The sequence below is a fragment of the Protopterus annectens genome, chromosome 12.part0 (assembly GCF_019279795.1).
Source record: "Protopterus annectens isolate FY-2018-M chromosome 12.part0, PAN1.0, whole genome shotgun sequence".
Lineage (NCBI taxonomy): Eukaryota > Metazoa > Chordata > Ceratodontiformes > Protopteridae > Protopterus > Protopterus annectens.
The window spans coordinates 797736135-797756115 of NC_056746.1; the positions used below are offsets into that span (position 1 = coordinate 797736135).

General features: G+C 37.6%; 1 protein-coding gene across 9 annotated transcripts in view; it reads right to left on the reverse strand.

The window, feature by feature from the left end:
- Positions 1 to 413: 413 nt before the first annotated feature.
- Positions 414 to 19981, reverse strand: part of KIAA1217 (KIAA1217 ortholog) — a 2251763-nt gene continuing 2232195 nt past the window's right edge. For 6 of the 9 annotated variants that reach the window (XM_044089846.1, XM_044089840.1, XM_044089844.1 and 3 more), the window contains 5 exons: positions 17655 to 17774; positions 5468 to 5548; positions 3555 to 5345; positions 3021 to 3149; positions 414 to 2329 (listed from right to left, as the gene is read on the reverse strand). In XM_044089846.1, the coding sequence (XP_043945781.1) occupies positions 1841 to 2329; positions 3021 to 3149; positions 3555 to 5345; positions 5468 to 5548; positions 17655 to 17774 (2610 nt within the window). In that variant the 3' untranslated portion in view covers positions 414 to 1840. The remainder of the gene's footprint in view (positions 2330 to 3020; positions 3150 to 3554; positions 5346 to 5467; positions 5549 to 17654; positions 17775 to 19981) is intronic. The other 3 variants (XM_044089841.1, XM_044089842.1, XM_044089843.1) reach the window with 3 other exon arrangements.

The following is a 19981-nucleotide window of genomic DNA, read 5'->3' on the forward strand; positions in this document are numbered from 1 at the left end:
AAAAAAGCATTGAAATTTAAACAGCTTTATCTGCAAATGTGGCACATAAAATTATACTACACAGGCTACATACAACATTTCTAAAACAAATATGCAACAATGCAGATTCGTCAGCTTAAAGGTTTTTTTTATGCACTAGCAAATGAAATCTTTTGCTACTACAGTTTTTAATAAGTGACAGTTCTGTTAGAAATAGTGTACTCAGAACCTAGTGCAAAAAAGTTAAGGCAGCTTTCATTAGTCCAGCAAGTCCTTATAATTAGCTGAGTAGTCACTGCTGATAACCAAATACAAAAAAAAAAAAGATATTATTCCAAATCAATAGTAATTCCACCTTTATTCATGCTTTAAATATTCTCCATAATTTCTGAAGTTATTAAAATACATACCTTAAAGCAGCGTCAGACATAAGATATTCTCTTTTAACCTTTATTTGAAATGCAGTATAACCCTTAGTCTGGTCAAACATAAAGGTCACATTCTGTTATGAAAACATAACTAATGTAATCTGTAAAAAATGGCAATATCTGAAAACGAACAAAACTGTTTATATTCTTATCTGATACAGACAACATAAGCAAAACCAAATAAATATTGCATCTTACACAGTAGCAAAAGTATATGCATGCAGCCCTTTATTAATTTTTTTTCACAATGGAGTCAGTTTACCATAGAGTTGTATAATACATTACAGTACTTTACATATATTATTTACAATAACACTCTGGCTGTACAAACATATTTTCTTTATAGCTATGTCAATCTTTCCCTTAGATTTTGCAAACTCATGCATAGAAAGAAAACTTTGGTATGTTAAAAACCTACTTTAGGTACTTTAGCAATCTGTAAGCAAATATATATATATATATATAGATATATATATACACAAGTTTTCTAGTACATAAAATTATATGCAAAAAAGAAAATATATATATTTATAAGAGGTTCCAGGAAGGCATTCTGCACACTGTTTTTCAGCTAGATTACCAGGTCTCAGTAAAGATAAATGAAGGAACAAGGTTCAGATCAGTCATGTAAATATTAAAAACGTTTCAACTAAAAATGCTACAAATCTGGCATGTTAAATTTTAATAAGGTAAAAAAAATAACAGTAAAAAGAATTGTGTCCAACAAACTGCTTCTGATTATCTACCAAAAAAAAAACCAAAAAAACAAAACAAACAAAAAAAAAAACAATGATTATCAGTAAAGGTAAGAGAAAACGGCAGTGCAATTCGTAAATAGAAGAAAGCAGATGCTGTGCTGTTGAACTACATTTTGTCTACATGGTGCTATCACTTCTTTCAGAAGCTTTATTCAAGTCCATGCTATTACATTAGTATAAAACATTATGTGGCAAAAACCTTGAAAACAACATTTAATCAGACTGCCAAAAATAGAAATCTGTAACATGACTTGAAAATAAAATACATTTTTACAAAACGAATCAAATTTCATTCCTCCAGTTCCAAAACGTAACTTTGTTTCCAGTGCCACTGAGCCTACAGAAAAAATGCAGTGGCCATTTTTTGACAGTTTTGACCCTGTCACTTTAGTCTTTTTATGGCAACACTTTAGTGTACACAGTCATTGCATTATCTTACAGGCACAGTACTAATCCAAGTAATTACAAAATTATACAATTTTATTAAAACAATCTGCTATATAAACAGCTTTACAGAAATCTCTTGTACATATAATTCAGCACTTTCACTCGGTAATGATCACTAAACATCTGTACCAAAAAACGACAGACACATTCTTTTGTTCTTACAGTGACACCATTTAACTACAAAAATAAACAGATGGCATAAGTCTATATGAGAGTGAGTCTGAGAGTTTATGATGTTTCTTTTGCTGAGGATTTGCTTGTAGTCCCATTCGAAGTTTTGGAGCTGGTGAAGCTAGGAGTATGAATTGTCCGGATGTTCTTCATACCTTGATTCAAGGAGGTGGGAGAGACAGGGGAATGGGAAGAATGGGAAGAAGAGGAGGAGGAAGAGGTGTGAGATGGTCGGCCATTAGCAGCTTGTGGTGAGAATGAAAGATGGTGACCTTTAGCTGTGTAAGTAGTGTTCTGCAGCTTTACAGAGCCGTTAGATACAGATGGAATATGGGATGATGAAGACACTGTGCGACTTGCAGGAAGACTATGAAAGGTGGGAGAAGGGATTGAGGATTTAGCAGGAGGATTAGTGTTGTCAGTGCTATGAGCAGGCATAGAGCTACTTTTCCCAGAGGTGGGAGAAAAGGCAGGAATTTTAGAAGCAGTTACAGTTGGGGAAGTAGGCTTACAGTCCCCACCAGCTTTCTTAGTGCTTCCATTTGCCTGCAAACAAAGATGGCAGGAGATAAGGTTTGTGAGAATGCTAGCAACACAATTACACCAGGGCTTGCAAGAACAACCCCACAAAGATAAAGAATTTTCATGGTTCAAGACCTTATTCTATAAAAACTTGCTGTAGTTTACTGGACCTGGAAGAATGTGAAAGCAGATGCATGGCAGTGAGAGAGCTCATACATTAAAGAACAGCGTGAATGAAACATCTGAAACAGATACCAACATCTAAAATGGCCATGCTTTGTTACCATTATAACAGAAGTAATGGGACATTTTGCTGAAAGAGTTTAAGCTGCAGTTTGTTAAACATTTGTTAATGCACAAAAAAGATCTGTTTGGAAGCAGTTTATTAATACTGTCTGAATTGTCCTGAAGCACCTCTACACTGCAGAAAAAAACAGCCCGTGTTTGGAAAAAGGGATTTTAGATGCTCCTGTGAGAGTACAAATGAGTCACATCAGCAGCCAAGCACAAGATGTTACAATGCAGACATGCATTTTGCATAAGCATGTTGGGGGGGGTGGGTGCAAATGTGGTAACAGTTCTGAAACATGCAACCAGATAATGAGAAGGCATACCAGATCCAGATTATCTAATTAGAGCATTATTCCAAGCAAGTCTGTTTCATTTAAGTTACTGTAACATGTCCATCCAAAGATTCGGGTTAGAGTAAAACTACCTGTCGAAACTGGCGCTGCGAGTCTTGAAGCTTTTGTTGTTTTCCTGGTTTATCTGTGCTTCCTTGTGGTCGTACTTTTGCAGTCATAGGTACAGGCATCCTGCTTGATGATGAAGTCGCATTAGAGCCCTATAAAAAATGGAAACAAACAGACAAAAAAATGATTACACACATTTTCTTTCATCCACAATTATGCTTCAAGGAAAGACCTGCACACCATATTCCATATTCCTTTTCAGGCAATTTCAGAACACCACAAAACCCTATACATGCACAAAAAAAGGCAAGTAAAACCCAACACTTCAAGTCAGTACAATGATGTTAGAGTTTCAAAAGCAAAATGACAGAAACAGCTTAATTACAATTTTATGTACAAATGATTATTAATTTCACACTGCAGATTAATGAAATTAATCCTATGATTTGCCCAGCACCAAGATGCAGCAGAAAGTATTCCATCTACTGTCAGCTGTTAGAAGATCTAGAAAAGACACCAAGCCACCAGCAATTTAGCAAGTAGATCATAAAAGACACCTGTTGTTCATTGGTGATTGATGCTGATTTGGGAAGAAACTTTGATTTGGGCTTTGTGTAGTGTGGTACCTTATGTGCAATGGAAACCATTGAGCTAGAATCTTCTTGAGCCTTGAGTTCTTCCTGAAGTACAGGGTCTCTGACCAGTAGGTCAGGAACCACGTGAGAAGAGAACATTTGATTGTCTTCTTCAGCACTGTGCCTAGTCTCTGTAGATACATTAGGATTCATTTCACTTATGGTAGTTTCCAGCTCTTTTATGGTTTGCTCAAGGCTGTCTAAGGTCTTGTATGTATTCTTTCGAATTTCATCAGATCTTGATGGATGTGTGTTTGATTCAGATGCTGAGTAATGCTGTTTCACATCTATGCCTGTACATAAATCTTCACCATCCTTAGATTTGGTCCTGGTAATTTCAAATCTTTTTGCTTCTTTATGTTGTTTTACAGTTCCATCTGGTTCTTCCTCATCTTCATACACTACAACTTGCAGAGTTTTTTTGCCAGTTTTCGTCCCTGTTCTTATTGCTTGTGTTAAAGCAGCAAGTTGCTTCTTTGGAAATTTAAACTTAAATTTTTTCTTGGCATCCTGCTTGCTGTCAAACTGATTGTCTGAAGCATCACTCTTTAAGTCTGACTTAAGATCCTCATCTTCTGCAAAATCTGGCCTCTCTCTGTCACACTCTTCAGAAAGGATAGCTTCAGTGGAACTGGGGGCACTGCCACGTCTATGGTTATAAGGCTTTTCTGACACTAAGCTTGGACCTTCTGACTTCTCCTCATGAGCATCACCTGAAGTTTCAGACAGCTCTTTGGCAGTGGCAGGTGATTCTAGTTCTTCATTTTCTTCAACAATAGTAGCTTCTGACATCATCTTTTCCAGCTCTTCATCACATTCTTCGAATATTGTGGAAAGTCTCTTATATGCAGCTCTGATATCCATGGGTTCATCAAATATGATGATAACTGGCTTCTTGTCCACACAGACTACTGGTCCTTCAGTACTCGTTTCCTCATGCATGCCCTGCTGTCCACAAATTTCTTGGTTACCATCAATGTTCACAGTTTGTATACCCTCCCCTTGCTGCTTCACTATTTCATTAACTTCTCCAGAACTTAGAACCTGAACCTTTGTTTCTGTAATCATAAATGCTATGTTGTCAGCAGACTGAATCTCCTCAGTTGGAGAAGTTGGGGGACTTGGACTGGAGTCACTAATATCTTGCATGTGCCTGATGTTTACATTTCTAGTTTTCTTAGATCGTAAAACAACCTGATCAGTGCCGCCACCACCTAGGATTTCCTGTTTATTTGCTGTGAAATCGCTATCTGGTTGGAATGTGTGTGATGTTAATGGTCTATGCTTTACAGATTCATAGGCAGTAGGCATGCTTTCTTCCACAGCAACATCATTGCTGGTATCAATACTTTCTTTCCTTACGATGTGTTTTGTATGCTCGTCCCTTTCTCTCTCAAAATCTTTAGACTGACAGACTTCTACTACTTTGTTTTCTACAGTTTCTTTACTGATCTCCTGCTCCACTTTTTCAGTAGGGAGTTCAGTTACCTCATATGACATACAAATCTCATTTCTTGTATTAGGCTCTTCCTGATGACCATTTGCTTCATTTACTAAGTTTATGCATTCATTTCTCTGATTCTTATAAATGTGCACAGAAGACACTTGTGAGACAGTAATATGCTTCACATTTGTATCACAGCTGTCCTGGGAAGCTTCTATTATTTGGGGTATGTCTTCATTTGCTGCTGTGGGAAGAATAGTATAGACATCCTGAAGAAGAAAAAAAAGATGTATAAGATGCAGTTTAGTTCTGCAGTATGCTACATGTGGAGACTAGCAATAAATTTAAATGCATGTGACTCAGTGCAGAAATACAAGCAAGTCACACTTACTGCTGCAGAGTCCATTGCATTTTTGTTCAGGTCATCGTCAGCAACCGTGTCTGAATCTTCACTGAAAAATTCCAAATTCTGCTACAACAGTTTATTAAAATATGTTACTGTAGAATACCACATACGGAGACCTAACGTGGACTGCAGTTAAAATAACATTCCATATAATCCATTTCAGGCCAACATAACATGCTGTGTTGCAACATTATTACAGCAGACTGTTATAAATCTACATATCAGTACGGTGTTATGTTTGAGAACACCCACAGTACATGAAAAAATATAAAATCAAAATAGCTGAACACAATTCAGCATCAAATACACATAGTGCTGCGAATCATTTCATTTGGTATAATAATTATGTTACGCCTATGCAAATCCTAAACTTATGAGCTAAATAACAAAACCTAATGAGCTCTACTAACATACCAGCCATGTTATATTCTATAAAACAGGCACCCAACAGAACTAAAGAACTATATATGTATTCCACAAAAACAGCTGCTGAAAATGATCTCATCTCAGCATACGTTCTGAATGTACAAAATCTAAATGCCTAATAAGGACAAACAGTATACCTGGACTTTTAAACTTAAAAAAACGCTGCTTGTGTCCAGGTGGGACAGATCATTGGGTAATATGATATAATCGTGCCACACAATGCCCTTTTAACTAACATTTTCTCTGTTTTATTATCAATGATTTAATGAACATTTGTAAGACTACACCACTGAATTTGCTTTTTGACTGAAAAAAGCAGCAGAAAAACCCACTACAGTGTGCCTTTATCCCTTTGACTTTTCATCCTGATGAAACCTGGCCAAGTATGACTAAAATCATACAATAACCCACCTACCTGTCATGGATTACTGCTGTAATAACTTCCCTGATGTTGCCCTGTGCCTATGATTGTCATGTTGGCTTTCATCTCATGAAGTAATAAACACGATTATGGCATAATCACCATCAGCTCAAAGTAGTTGAGTGCAAAGCTGGACTCTTGTAGGACTGCATGAATTAGCAACTGGTTGTGAAGACGACTGCATCACTAAAACTAATGAAGGGTTGCATCAGGCAGAAAAAAAAATAAACAAAAAGCAGATGGGCATTTGCATAGGACTACAACTGGTCAACAGTATAAGCCAGCTTGGTAGTACTGGGGTGAGGGTGGTGGGTGGAAACCTTAGCAGGGTTTTGGAGGAAAGATAAACAAAGCTCTCTGAAAGAAGTGACATGTCCATGTAATTGTGAATCCTACAATTTTCAGAAATTAAGTGCGACTGTATAACAAATACAGCAGACCTTAAAAATCTGTTGTGATTCTATCAAAGCATTTTTTGCAGGTGGACATCTCCCCCTTTACACCCACAACCCCCCAATCTTAATGCATGCATATATATATATATATATATATATATATATATATATATATATATGGGTCTACTTCGGGAGACCGAACCGACGATTCGCCGACACGCGGGAAGAGGAGACTAAACGACCGACAGGTAGGTTCACCGACAGGGAGATTCGCCGACAGCGGAAAGACCGACAAGGGAAATGTGCGATCGTTACATGATGAGTGTGCGACAGTGACGGAGTTAGGAGCGGTCAGGTAAGTGTGCGAAATTGTGGGATGTCGGGTTAGGCTGTGGGACAGGTGAGTGTGTGTTTGTGTCGGAGGTAGGGTTCGGGTTAGGTAAGTGTGTGATAGTGAGGGACTGTAGTTTTGGGACGGGTTAAGTGAGTTAGGGTTAGGGTGCAGGTAGGTGAAGTGTGCGATGGTGTCGGTGCTTGGGTTAGGGGTGGGTAAGTGAGTTAGGGTTAGGGTGCAGGTAGGTGAAGTGTGCGATGGTGTCGGTGCTTGGGTTAGGGGTGGGTAAGTGAGTTAGGGTTAGGGTGCAGGTAGGTGAAGTGTGCGATGGTGTCGGTGCTTGGGTTAGGGGTGGGTAAGTGAGTTAGGGTTAGGGTGCAGGTAGGTGAAGTGTGCGATAGTGTCGGACGTTAGGGTTAGGGTTTAGGTTTAGGTTAGTGGATGTGTTGTTGTGTGCTTGTGTATTTGGCGTATTTTGTGTCGGTGTTTTGTTGTTCGGTATGTTGCGGTGTCGGTGTGGTGTGTTGTCGGTTGTTTGGGGTCGGGGATGTGTGTGTCGGTGATTCGTACGTTCGGTGTATGAAAGTAGACCCATATATATATATATATATATATATATATAGAGAGAGAGAGAGAGAGAGACACACACACACACACACACACACACACACACACACACACACACACACACACTAACTCTGAGACTGCTGTTCCTTGGAGTGGGTGAAACATTCAGACATACTTCAGCCTTGGACATGGCATATGTTCTGCATCTTCGCACATTCGGTCTCACTACTCTGAGGATTACAGTTATGATCCCTGGAATTTCAACAGGAACCTAACAAGTAGGGTCACCCACACCGTGGGACTGTTACAGTTTAACACTTAAGAATAGCTGAAACGTGAGCAGTGAGTGATTGAACAGAAGCTGGGAGCAGTGGGTAAAGGTGTGCTAAGGAGCTTTTGGCTGGCTCTAACGTTTATGTGTTGTTTGCCAAAAATGCACGCAGACTACAAAGCTTAATCTTGTCACAAGGGGATGTGCTGCAGTGCAATCTGAGGGTTGTTCTACAACTCAGTGTAAGTATTACATATTTACAGAAAGATGATGTGATTAGATCATGTATAGGTGTAAAAGATGGCTGGAGTGATATATGGTGAGAGGTGGCAAAATTAGCACTTTGCCCAAATCATTTGTTTTTTCTAAAAATCCCACAATGCATTATAACTTACTGTCTTGTATCTGTGGATGATTAATCTAGATGTTTTCCCATGTCCACAGAGAGCTTTGCCACCCCTACTCCCACTTCTACAATTAGTGGCTTGACCAGTGTGGTAACTATCACATGGGCAGTTGATGGTGAGGCAGTGGTAGGTAGACAATGCCCTCCTCTTCGTTTTCAGGAATTTTTAGCTGGTTCTCATCAAAAATCTATCAAGTACAGTGATGAGTATCTGTGCTGTATTAAACCCAGTGACATCAGCAAACATGAATTCTCTCACTCTTTCTCTCTGATAGCTATGATTGTTTCCTGATAGAGGACTGCCCACACTACAGATGTTTTAGCTTCTCACTACAGAGGTTTCAGCTTAAGTATCTGGCCTAAAAACACAAAATACTTGCTGATGTGGGAGGTAGTGGTAATTCTAGGGACATTTTATCCACAGAGGATACAGAACCAACAGTTTTGAAATATCTAACAGATATCACCCAAAGCAGGACAACACATGCTACTCTATCAAAATGCACTGCAGTAGAAATATTCTGCTGTTCTACCAATAGTGTACCTCAGTGAGAATCACTGGATCACAAATACTCCTATGTTCTACTTATAGTGTACCTTAGTGAGAGTCACTGGATTAAAAATACTCCTCTGTTCTCTTAATCGTGTACCTCACTGAGAGTCACTGGATTACAAATACTCCTCTGTTCTCCTAGACTGTACCTCAGTGAGAGTCACTGGATCACACATACTCCTCTGTTCTACTTATAATGTACCTTAGTGAGAGTCACTGGATCACAAATACTCCTCTGTTCTATTTATAGTGTACCTTAGCGAGAGTCATTGGATCACAAATACTCTTCTGTTCTACTTACAGTGTACCTTAGTGAAAATTACTGCATCATTAATTCTTATTTTTCACTTGTCAGCTGGATAAATCCATTTCCATCAAACCTACACTACAAGGGCATGGGTTAATGTTGTACATAGACAACTTAGAGTAGCCAATCAAGCAGCATGTTTTGGGAAGGTGAGAGGAAGCTGGAGTACCCAAATGAAACCTGCAGAGGCATCTGAAGAACACTCATATTATACAGAGACAGTACCTACCAAGAGATCAGGATTGAATCCCCAATATTGGAGCAGTGGGGCAGGTATCTTATGCACTGAGCCACAAGAATGGCAGGCTCCTCTTCTGTTCCTCAGTTTTACTTATAGTGTACCTTAGAGAAGCTAAGTGGATCATAGCAGTTTCTAACATGACTCCTAAATTCTATCCATGTCAGTATAAAGCTCAATGGAGCACAACAGTTCCTCTACCAGGACTCCCAAATTCTGACCATGTCAGTGTGCAGTAGTTCCCAAACTGCCTCTTTATGTTAGGTTTCCAGCAGAAGTTTTCTGGCCTACTTGCAGCACTGGGCACTACACATTGCCTGTCTGGATAAAACTGATGACCTACTACTGCTCACAGTTGAAAGACTACAACCATTTACCCCACGACTATTAGCATGCTCTATCACTTTAGCTGCTGTTATGTAACCAGAACTTCAACAACTGCCTTCTCAAGGTACTGGATGCCTGTACAAATCATGAATGTGATTAAGACTGTCTGCCTACCTGCAGTACTATCCAGTCTGCTTTTCTACCATCCCCACAGCTGCTGTACTACCAACTACTTGATGTAAAAGGCATGTTGTTTCATTCATTCATTTTACTCACTATGTAATTCACCTGAGAACGGCTTCAGCCAGGAGATAATGGGGGAACTTTTTTTTTTACAACATGAACGTGATTAGACTAGTTCTGCTTTAGTGTTCCAAAGTCCTCAACGTGTTATTTTACTGAAAAGGAGTTGACAGAGAACAAGCTGTCCATTTAGAACATCTAATATAAAGGAAACAAAGGTTTCCGTGTGAATTTAAATCCGCAAAGGATTCTCTGGGAGAGAAAAATCAAGGCTCCAGCGGCAGCTGTCTCTCTCTGGACCTGAAGCTGTATTCCCCTGGGGTACTGAGGAGCATGTTAGATAGACAGATAGCTCACAACATTCGAGATGACAGCAGACATTCCTGAATGCACATAAGTGAATACGCATGTCTATTCATTGTCACTATCTGTGTACTGTTAGCCAAAACAGGCAGGCAAAAAGCCTGATAGCACTTGCAACAGTCCGTTGACTCCCCGACCTGTAAATGGAATGTGACCTTTGCTAAACCTGCTTCATCTGTTACAGATAATGCATATTACAAGGAAAGATCTCACTGGGTAATGTTACACTGTTCGTTTAGGTATGTTTGGGCTAGCCTGTGGTAAGATATGACTTGGGGAAGATAAGATCCATGTCATCCTGAAGCTATCCAATTACTTGGAAGTGGTATAAAAGCAAATTAACATAAAACACAAATCTATTGTACGTACTTGGCCACAAAACAGCACACCCCAGCACAAGCACTACCCTCAAAGTAAAATCAGAACATAAGTCTCAACATCTGCCTTTGCTGTGCTCCTTGCATTAGCCATCACTGGCAGATGTATTATGATGTTGCTGTAGTGTGTATTGGATATTCATGGCATTGTATTTCCTAACATTAACTGTTGCTTACCCTCTGTGGTTTTTATGACTTTTTTAGCAGGTTTTGCAGTTCATTGATGACAATGTGTGTCAGTTTATAGCATCATATTTTCCTTTATTGACTTGGTTTGCCTGACAAATGTCTTGCACGGGAATATGAACATACATCTCAACTGTACAGATTTTCACACAATGTTTATAGAGTTTTGCTTCATATTTTTAGTCTATTCCTCATAAAATTTCTGGTTTTCTGGCAAATTGCTAAAGATTAGAGTCACTAAATAATGACATACATTTGAGTTTCAGACTTCATACCCGTGTACTGGACATTTTGACCCGGGACAGTTTGACCCCACTGAAATGGAAAGCAAGAAAAAAAATAAGCCACAGATATTTTGACATAAATAAGAAAAAAATGTTGTATACTGCTCATGCATCCACCTAGTTACTGAGAAAATGTCAAAGATTACCTAAAAAAAAAAAAAGTCATCAGGATATATAACTGTTTAAAACATTTGCATTTGAAATACACATAATAATATTATTAATGTTAATTTAAAATAATATTAATGTTTGCAATGTTAAATAATATTGATTTTAAAGTTAAGTTAAAAAACTATTAATTAAATGAATTATATTTGCAAATTAAATAAAAAGTTAAATAAATTAACACTTACATATAAAAAAGTTAACTATATTAAATTCCAGTGGGAAAAAAATCATGATTGATATGTTAAGCAATAAAATGCATTTATAAAACTTTAAAAACTATAACTGGGGTCAAACTGTCCACTAACTACTCCCATAGACAATAAATGTAAATTTAAACATGAAAGTGTATACAACTGCATTGGGGTCAAATCGTCCGGGGTCAAATAGTCCTTCTTCCTCATACCCTTCAGAAAATGCATGCTAACATTAATCCTGCTATTCTATCAACTTTCTAAGTTTACATCAGCAATATTTAAAATGTATTTCCATTTTTAGGCCTTTGTTCCCATTACTTTAGACTTTGTCCAGATTTCTTGTGGTAAGAGGTTGAGCTGTATGAATATGGGTCACATCACATGCCACATTACTGTTAATATACTAGGTTAACAAACATTTTTTTGTAAATTACAACATCCTCTAGTTAATTATTAGTTATTATTGGAGATTAGATTACTAAATATTTTATATGTGCAAATAATCACATACAAACAGATGCATAGAAGGAACTGGTTAATTTTGTATACAGAAGAAAAACTGCCATTGGATAAACTGAGTATTTATAACATCTAACTCTTCATAAAAGGTAGAAAACACGGTTGATGTGACAGTTTGAGATCCATGGCATACAATGCAATGAAAAAGATAATGATTTCAGTTAGTAATGAAGATTAACTAGTTATCACAATGTAGGCATCTACATTCTGCACAAATTTGTGGTTAAAACATTTTGTATACCAACATAAATGCAGCAAGTCAAGTTCAAATTTTGTGGAAAAAATGCAGACATTGTTAGTATAACATGGATTCTAGCCACCTCACCAATACTGCATCGATTATGCAAATATAACACTCTGCACCAAACTACATAGCGACTGCCCCCCCCCCTAAACCATGCAGGGCTGTTGTCTGGGTATCTGGGAAACACAAAGTACACAGACGAATGCACACTCTACACATTATTTTAGCTGATAACAAAAATAACACTGAAACGTTTCCAAGACATAACTCTTGAATTCCTTGTAATGCTACCCTCTATAGACTGAGTGGTATGTTTCCAAACAGATTCCTTTGGAAAATCTCAATGCTGTTGAAGAAACCAGGAATAAAAACATTTTCAATATTAAAGCTCTGGTGAGATTTTTAAAATAAACAACTATAATAATTACCCTCCAGGACATCTCTAAATTATACGTAAGTAATAATAATTTATATTTAGCTTGCACACAAAATATAAACAATATATAAAAGAGCAGAGTGTAGAGTACAGATACGTTAGTAGCATGAAGAGTTTTGTAAATTAAGACAGGATAGGGATACATACAGCATACAGAGAAATGTTATTTCTGAACATGCATTTGATCTTAAATCGGGGCTATATAGCTAGTTCTGTTCTTCTTTGGAGACAATAGGCCACAGCAGCTTTTGACCTGTATCCCGTTTAATAATTACATGCAGCAAACTACCGTTAACAGCAGATATTGTCTTGCTACATATAACAGCATGGAATTCAACCACGTGATTACACCGAAGTAAGTTAGTTACACCAAGAGCAAGTCTTTTGGAATGTGTCACCCTGTGTAAACTTGCTTTATACCAGAAGAAGTCACTTACACTGACAGCAAGTCATTTGGAATTGGGGCAGGCTTACACCACAATAAGTCACTTATACTGAGAACAACTCTTTTGGTATCTGGTCAGAGTCTGCAAGAAATATCTCATGGTACTTGCTATGCAATTTAGAAAGGAGACGGTGCATAGTCCATTGAAAATGAAACATGAAATGACATCCCTAAAGTGCACAGTTTAACAAAAAATTCTACAGTCTGCCACAGAATGTTTTAATTGCATGACATTCACATGGCGATTTGTGCAAGACATAACGTAGGTAAAGATGATATTTAGGCAGACGGTATAATTAGGTGCAAAACTAACTGCAAATGTACTCTCTTCTTACGACTTCACATACCTGAGTGTTCTATCTTCCCTGTAGAGCATGTACGCATTTTAAAAATGTAGTAGATTTACAGCAATATGGCCAAAATAAATTAACTGCGATGTCTTATTTTAACTGGTCTGTAAAATTTTGTGGTGCATTTCAGCCTCTAAGTATTTGTTTAGTTATTTCCATATTTGTGTCTCTTTTTTTGTTTCTTGTTCATCTTGAAGCACTTTTGCAGAAACATTTCCTTTCAGACATTATCTCACTGACGCATGACTTGGAACTACATACTAGGAGAAGCTAAAATCTGGCTTTCCTCCTAAAGTTAACAAGTCAGTTTATGATCATGGCAAAAGGACCACTGTTTGCAAGCAAAAATACATCATAAAATGTGCCTCACAGGAAGTTGAATTCTACTGTAAAAAAATGGGGACTCATTTGTGACTGTGGTATGAAGAGATAGAATGGAAAGGTAGCAAAAGGACATACTGTGGGTCATCAGTCAGAGTCACGTTCAAACCTGCTGAAGACCATGTCTGAGAACATGGAGGTGAAAATGTCCATTAAATTTCCATGTCAGTAGAAAAATATCTATATGAAAGCTTCAACACAATATGAAAATATAACTAATGCTTTTATTAATTCATCGTGTGAAGCAACACACAATAAAGACATTTTGTCAAAGTTTGTCATATTCCAAGGAAGGTAACTTTGAGTCCTGGATCATGACATATGGTGTTGGTGGTAAGGGGTTAACAGCACACCTTTGTGACACTTGAAAGAACATTATCCCTTTACAAATAGTGAAACTGGTCATTACAAGGCAGTCTTTCTGAGACTGTGCATTCACAGTTTATGATGTGTCTTTCCAGGGTAAAAAGGTATGTGAATTAAAGAGAGAGTGTGGCACTAATGCCCCATTTCCAAAATGTCCACAGATTGCAATGGGAAATACAGTGAAAACCCTAAAACTAAGTATCTTAAAATATTTGCTCCCAGCAAACTGTTAGAGTAAGAAGCTGAAAGTTCTGATTTGAGCCAAGTTTTAGAACCATCTTAAACTTAGAATGATATAGATGCCTGAACATAGAAATTTTCCCAGCACCTGAATTTAGTATCTCATAAATGATGTTACATATGGCTTTTAAAATGCTGGTTTATGGTAGGCTACATAATGTCCTGTGAAACCTCCATTGCCTATAGTTCTCTTTTTCCATGTATGAATATGACTGACCGGCTTTTTGTATGGACCTGAAAATTACATGGGGACTACAGCTAAAGCCCACAATATAAATGTATATGACTTGCTGTCACTCAGACTCAAGTAACTAGAACTAATTAATATCAAAACTTCCATTCAGACCTGTGTGTTTTCACTGTAAAACTGCATTTGTCTACTATCATTTGTTGCTAGCTGCAAAAGGTTTAAGGCAGCACTTGGACAACTACATGTGACACGTTGTACAGAAGTCTGGAATCAACAATTTACTCTTTGCCATTATAGCAATATTTAGCAAACTGTTCCACTTCTGTGGGAACCAACATTTCTGTTCTGAATCAAATATTTAAAAAAAAAACTATGAACGATATGGTTCTGAAAACATCAGAACTTTGCTGGTGAATGTCTAATAATTTTCATCATGACACTGTTTTGCACTTTACAGAAAAATATTTGCTTTCTCTTAAAAGCAAACCATATCTTATTTTGAAAGCCAAAGAATATTTACTGAGAATGCTCGTAATTGTCACAACAATTTTATATTAATTTGTTGAATGAAATTTGAAACACTGACATTGAGGTTTCATTTTTGGATGACTTCAGTTCAAGTCTAGTGGAAGTTTCTTCAGTTTGATACACACGTAGAAAACATCCTTTGGAGAAAGTCTCTGAATCTAACTAACTAAGGTTTTAGTTAGCTGTGCTTTGGTATTCCCTTGCTGCTGTAGTCACTGGAGATGACATTTTGCATTGCTCACAGTGCATGGCAAACGGTTTTTGTTTGATTGCCGAGACACTTTCAGAGAATATATATGAAGGGCACCTATGTTATATCTGCTGTTACCGTGACATCATTATACCTGTGTAGGGGCAACATCAAAACAGTCTTTAGAGGAAGACTGCAGGTAACCATGTAGCATTTCATTGTGTTATACATGTCAAAAAAGATTGCAGGAAAAACATTTTGTTTCTTCTGCAGTTTACATTTCATACATTGCTGGTTGTTCCACGGGTGCTATGCTTTGAGTTTTTGGTTTGTAGGACTTAGAAAAGAGGAAAAATGTGAGTTTTATTTTTAGTGATATAATTCCCTTTTTTCCAAGTCTGCATGACCTCTCAGTTAGTATACACAGAGGTCAGGGATGTGGGGGCATTCCCACAGCTCAGTGATATGTGTGTGTGTGTGTGTGTGTGTGTGTGTGTATGTGTGGGGGGTTGTCCCCTGCAAAAGAAATTGTTTAGGTATGTTGTGCAATGTTTATGTGCTGCTACTTGGAAGAGTACTTTTTTTGTAGTTTAGCTGTTTTTGTTGCAATGTAACTCATGTTCATTAAATAAGATGAGGTTAGACACAATAAACCAAATATTTAGATACCACAGTTTTTGATCACTGCTCCATACTTTCTTTTACCAACTATGGGGGTTTTAAAATTCCTGGACATCTGTTTCCAAAGAGGTGCCACTCTTTTAGATTCAAACTGGACAGCTTTCAACTAAGAGATGAGTTTGGGATGGGCCTTCTAAACTTATACCCAGTCCAGCTATAGGATTGCATTGTGAAATTTTATTTCATTTCAAGCATGGTTTCACTTGTGAAATGTTCAGGGAATGCAAAAGTGCATAGCTTATCAAGAGCTTATCTTTACAGGTGTTGGTACTGTATCTGTAGAGGGAACACTTTTTGATACAAACTTTATAAATACTTGCACTGTATGTAAATGCACAGCTGGTGCTAGGATGCATTTATGTTACACAGCTTAACGTGATTACTCTTTCTTTCAATACGTCTCTGTGGGATGAAGCATAATGTTGAAATCCTTATGCCTCAGCTTATAATTCACATATTCACACCGATTTTCTTTTCAGTACACAGGGAAATAGAGTGTTGTGTGGTACAAGGCCCAAAACCTTGTATATCAATTCACACAGTACACATTCAGGACCAAAGTTTTAGGAAGTCAGCAAGCAGTTACAGTGTGGAAGCACATGTTCTGTGAACCGGAGACTGAAGGCTTTGTGTTTCATATTATGCAGTCCACACAGAGACCAATGGCTCATAGCTAATGTAAAGCGATACTAATCCTGAACTTCTCAAAACTAAGAAAATTCTTTGAAAAAAGGTCAACATTAATGCATTGTGCACATTAATTTCACAGAATCAAAAGTAAGAAAATAACCACAATGTGGTTTGGATCACATAATCAAAAAAGCAGTCAGATGAACCAGCATTAGTATTTCCCATTCTAAGTGCACTCAACTTTCTCCTTCCTCCACAGATGTCTCATAACCTGACATGCAGCTAAGTTTTACATTAGCCACTTTCACTCACTTTTACCATATTTAGTGCTTGTTCCTCCCTGATTCTACTTCACATAGAAGGGTTTTCCAGCTGAGAAAGACTAGGAGAGGCTATGACACTGTAGTTGCAGTGGTGTTGTTTTGAAGCTGATGTGCATCTTAGCTGCTTACCCATGTATAAGTGAGGTATATGATAGACTGGAGGAAGAGGAAGGGATGATGTGAAGAACAGGGCACAAAATCAGGGTTTAAAACCCTATTACACAACATTCCATGCTTTTGTTACTAACTTGTTAGGTTTAATTTGTTTTTCATTTATTGGGCCAAATGTGATTTATTAAAAAAAATAACATAAAATCAGACGAAGAATTAAATGCAGATGTGAAGTGAGATAAACCCATAGATGGAGAGTTCCTCCTCCTACAAAAAACATGCTCTGAAACAAAAAAGGAGAGTTGCAAGCACAGAAAGAAATAAGTGAGCACTGAATTCTTCTAGGTTACCAGGATGCTAAAAAACATGCTTTCAGAAGTCAAACTGCAGAAAACAGAAAGACATTTAAAAGTGAATTAGTGAGCGCAGAAGGTCTTTTGAAGCACTCGTGCCATGCTTACTACTGACACTATGTTACCTTCTTTTCTTTTGGTGAAAGTAAGGTCCCATGCTTTACTTCTTTGACTTGAGGGTCAGCTCGAGGGGGTTCAGCATGAGGTTTTGAACTAACATCCACAAATGTGCACTTCTGAAAAGACTAAGCATTTAAGATACACTGAGTTATTTAAAACATTACTTCATATTCTAAGCTGAATAAATACTTTTAATACTGTTACAGAGAAAGGGAAACTTTATCAGTGCAAACTGTTCAAAGATCTACTGATTACACTTTCCTTCCAAAATATTGTTTTCATAAGTTAACATAAACAATGACCTCTAGTCAAGGTTCCACTAAAATAATCTGCTTTAAAGGATGTGTTGATAGTTAAACACAGAACTTTGGCTTCACTAGTGCTACACTGCAAGACAAATGTTACAGTTTATATATATATATATAAAAAACACATACACACACACACACACACACACACACACACACACACACACACACACACACACACACACACACACACACACACACACACGGGTCTACTTCAAAAGACTGAATCACAAAATACTGAAAACTCAAAATACTGAAGAATGGAATTTGCCCCTTCTCCACTGTTGTGTGATCTTGGAGTTGGTATACATAATTAACAGGGGGTGTAGGGGGCACAGCGCCCCACATAAAGGGTGCAGGGGTGCTTGCCCCCTGCATTAAAAATGTTTTCAGTATTTTGGGATTCAGTCTTTTGGTTTGTCAGTCTTCTGAAGTAGACCCATACACACATACAGTGGGTGTACACCACTACATGTATGTGTGTGTGTGTGTGTGTGTGTGTGTGTGTGTGTGTGTGTGTGTGTGTGTATATATATATATATATATATATATATATATATATATATATATATATATATATATATAGTGGTTGTATACCATCATGGCAATTACACAATACTCTGTGGCTTTCTTTTTAATGTATGGTACAGGGCCTTTCTGATGGTTCTTTGGACATGACGAAGCTCTTTAACCCAAAAGGTAGTTAACACTTACTTAAAGTCAAAACTTCTAATGCTAAAATAGGATTCATACTGCAGCAGTCATTCAACCCAGAATAAAAATAGACATTAAAAATTAGTTGCCACACTAACTCTTTCTTTTGCAAATAATGTTCCCAAGGACCTCCCCTCACTTTTACTGGTACATGATCAATGACAAAATATTTAAAAAAAGTATACTCATTCATATTCACATGTTTAGCTAAAGTGTTGGATAAATTCATTTTTAATACTATATTCATGTTCATAGATACGGTCTCTACAGAGAGAATATAGTATGAATGACTGCCTTGCATGCATTTATAACATGTTTCTGCATTACTTGTTTTGTATTTAGATTGCTCATTATGTGTGGTCTTTACTGTGCTTTCACTTCCTTCACGTTTATAACCCGTCTTATGTATTATTTGATTTGTATTTTGATTGCTTGTCCTTCAAATGCCTCCCACAATTGCCTCCTGATGTTTCCCCACTTTACCTGTAGGGGACAAAAATGCAGTAGGTCTAGTCACCTCCCATCCACCAGGGATAGGTGAGCCAATATCAAGCATTCAGTCTTCGCTTGACTCTTCCACTGCCTAAGCCATTAACCAACCTTATGTTCTCTTGGGCACAGTGAAGGCTTTATCCCTTTATGTATGTCACAGGCCTGCAACTTTAGTGAAGCTGTATAACTTATGTTTTCACGAGAAATATGAAAACAGTTTACTTTTTGGCATAAATACCTGAAAATCACAGACTATAACAAAAGAAACAAGCACATAAGACACTTAGTCATTCTGTACAAGGCCTATTGCCACTTTCTTCTCATTTGTCATTGATCTCCCTTCTTAAGCAAGCTTCATATATCTATGCAACTGAGTTTGAAGTGAGCCAGTGACTGACCTCTACTACTTCCATTTATGTCAGACTCTTATTACCGGCTTGCTGGAACAGAGACAAGGTCAACTTTCTGTACCACAAGGGACCCGAGTTCATTTAGTGTTTCAGGCTCTGGATGGCTGACTGAGATGGGATGGGACAGAATCTGGGAGGATTTTGTTTAATTACTTTTAGGAGATGGAGGATTACCTGACTACCTCCCATTACAACTCCCTGGTGGACATCAGAGACTTCATGGCAGTATTAATATGTGTAAAAGGATAGGGCTCATGTGGGGTTATGCTGCCTGCATGCTTCATTTAGTCAAGTGAGACAACTGTTACAAAAATAAAGAGGTAAAATGAACTGACAATCTATTATGTACAGCCAGGGACCTACTGTACTATAAGTTGCAAAGAGACCATTGTGTGATATGCCCTAATG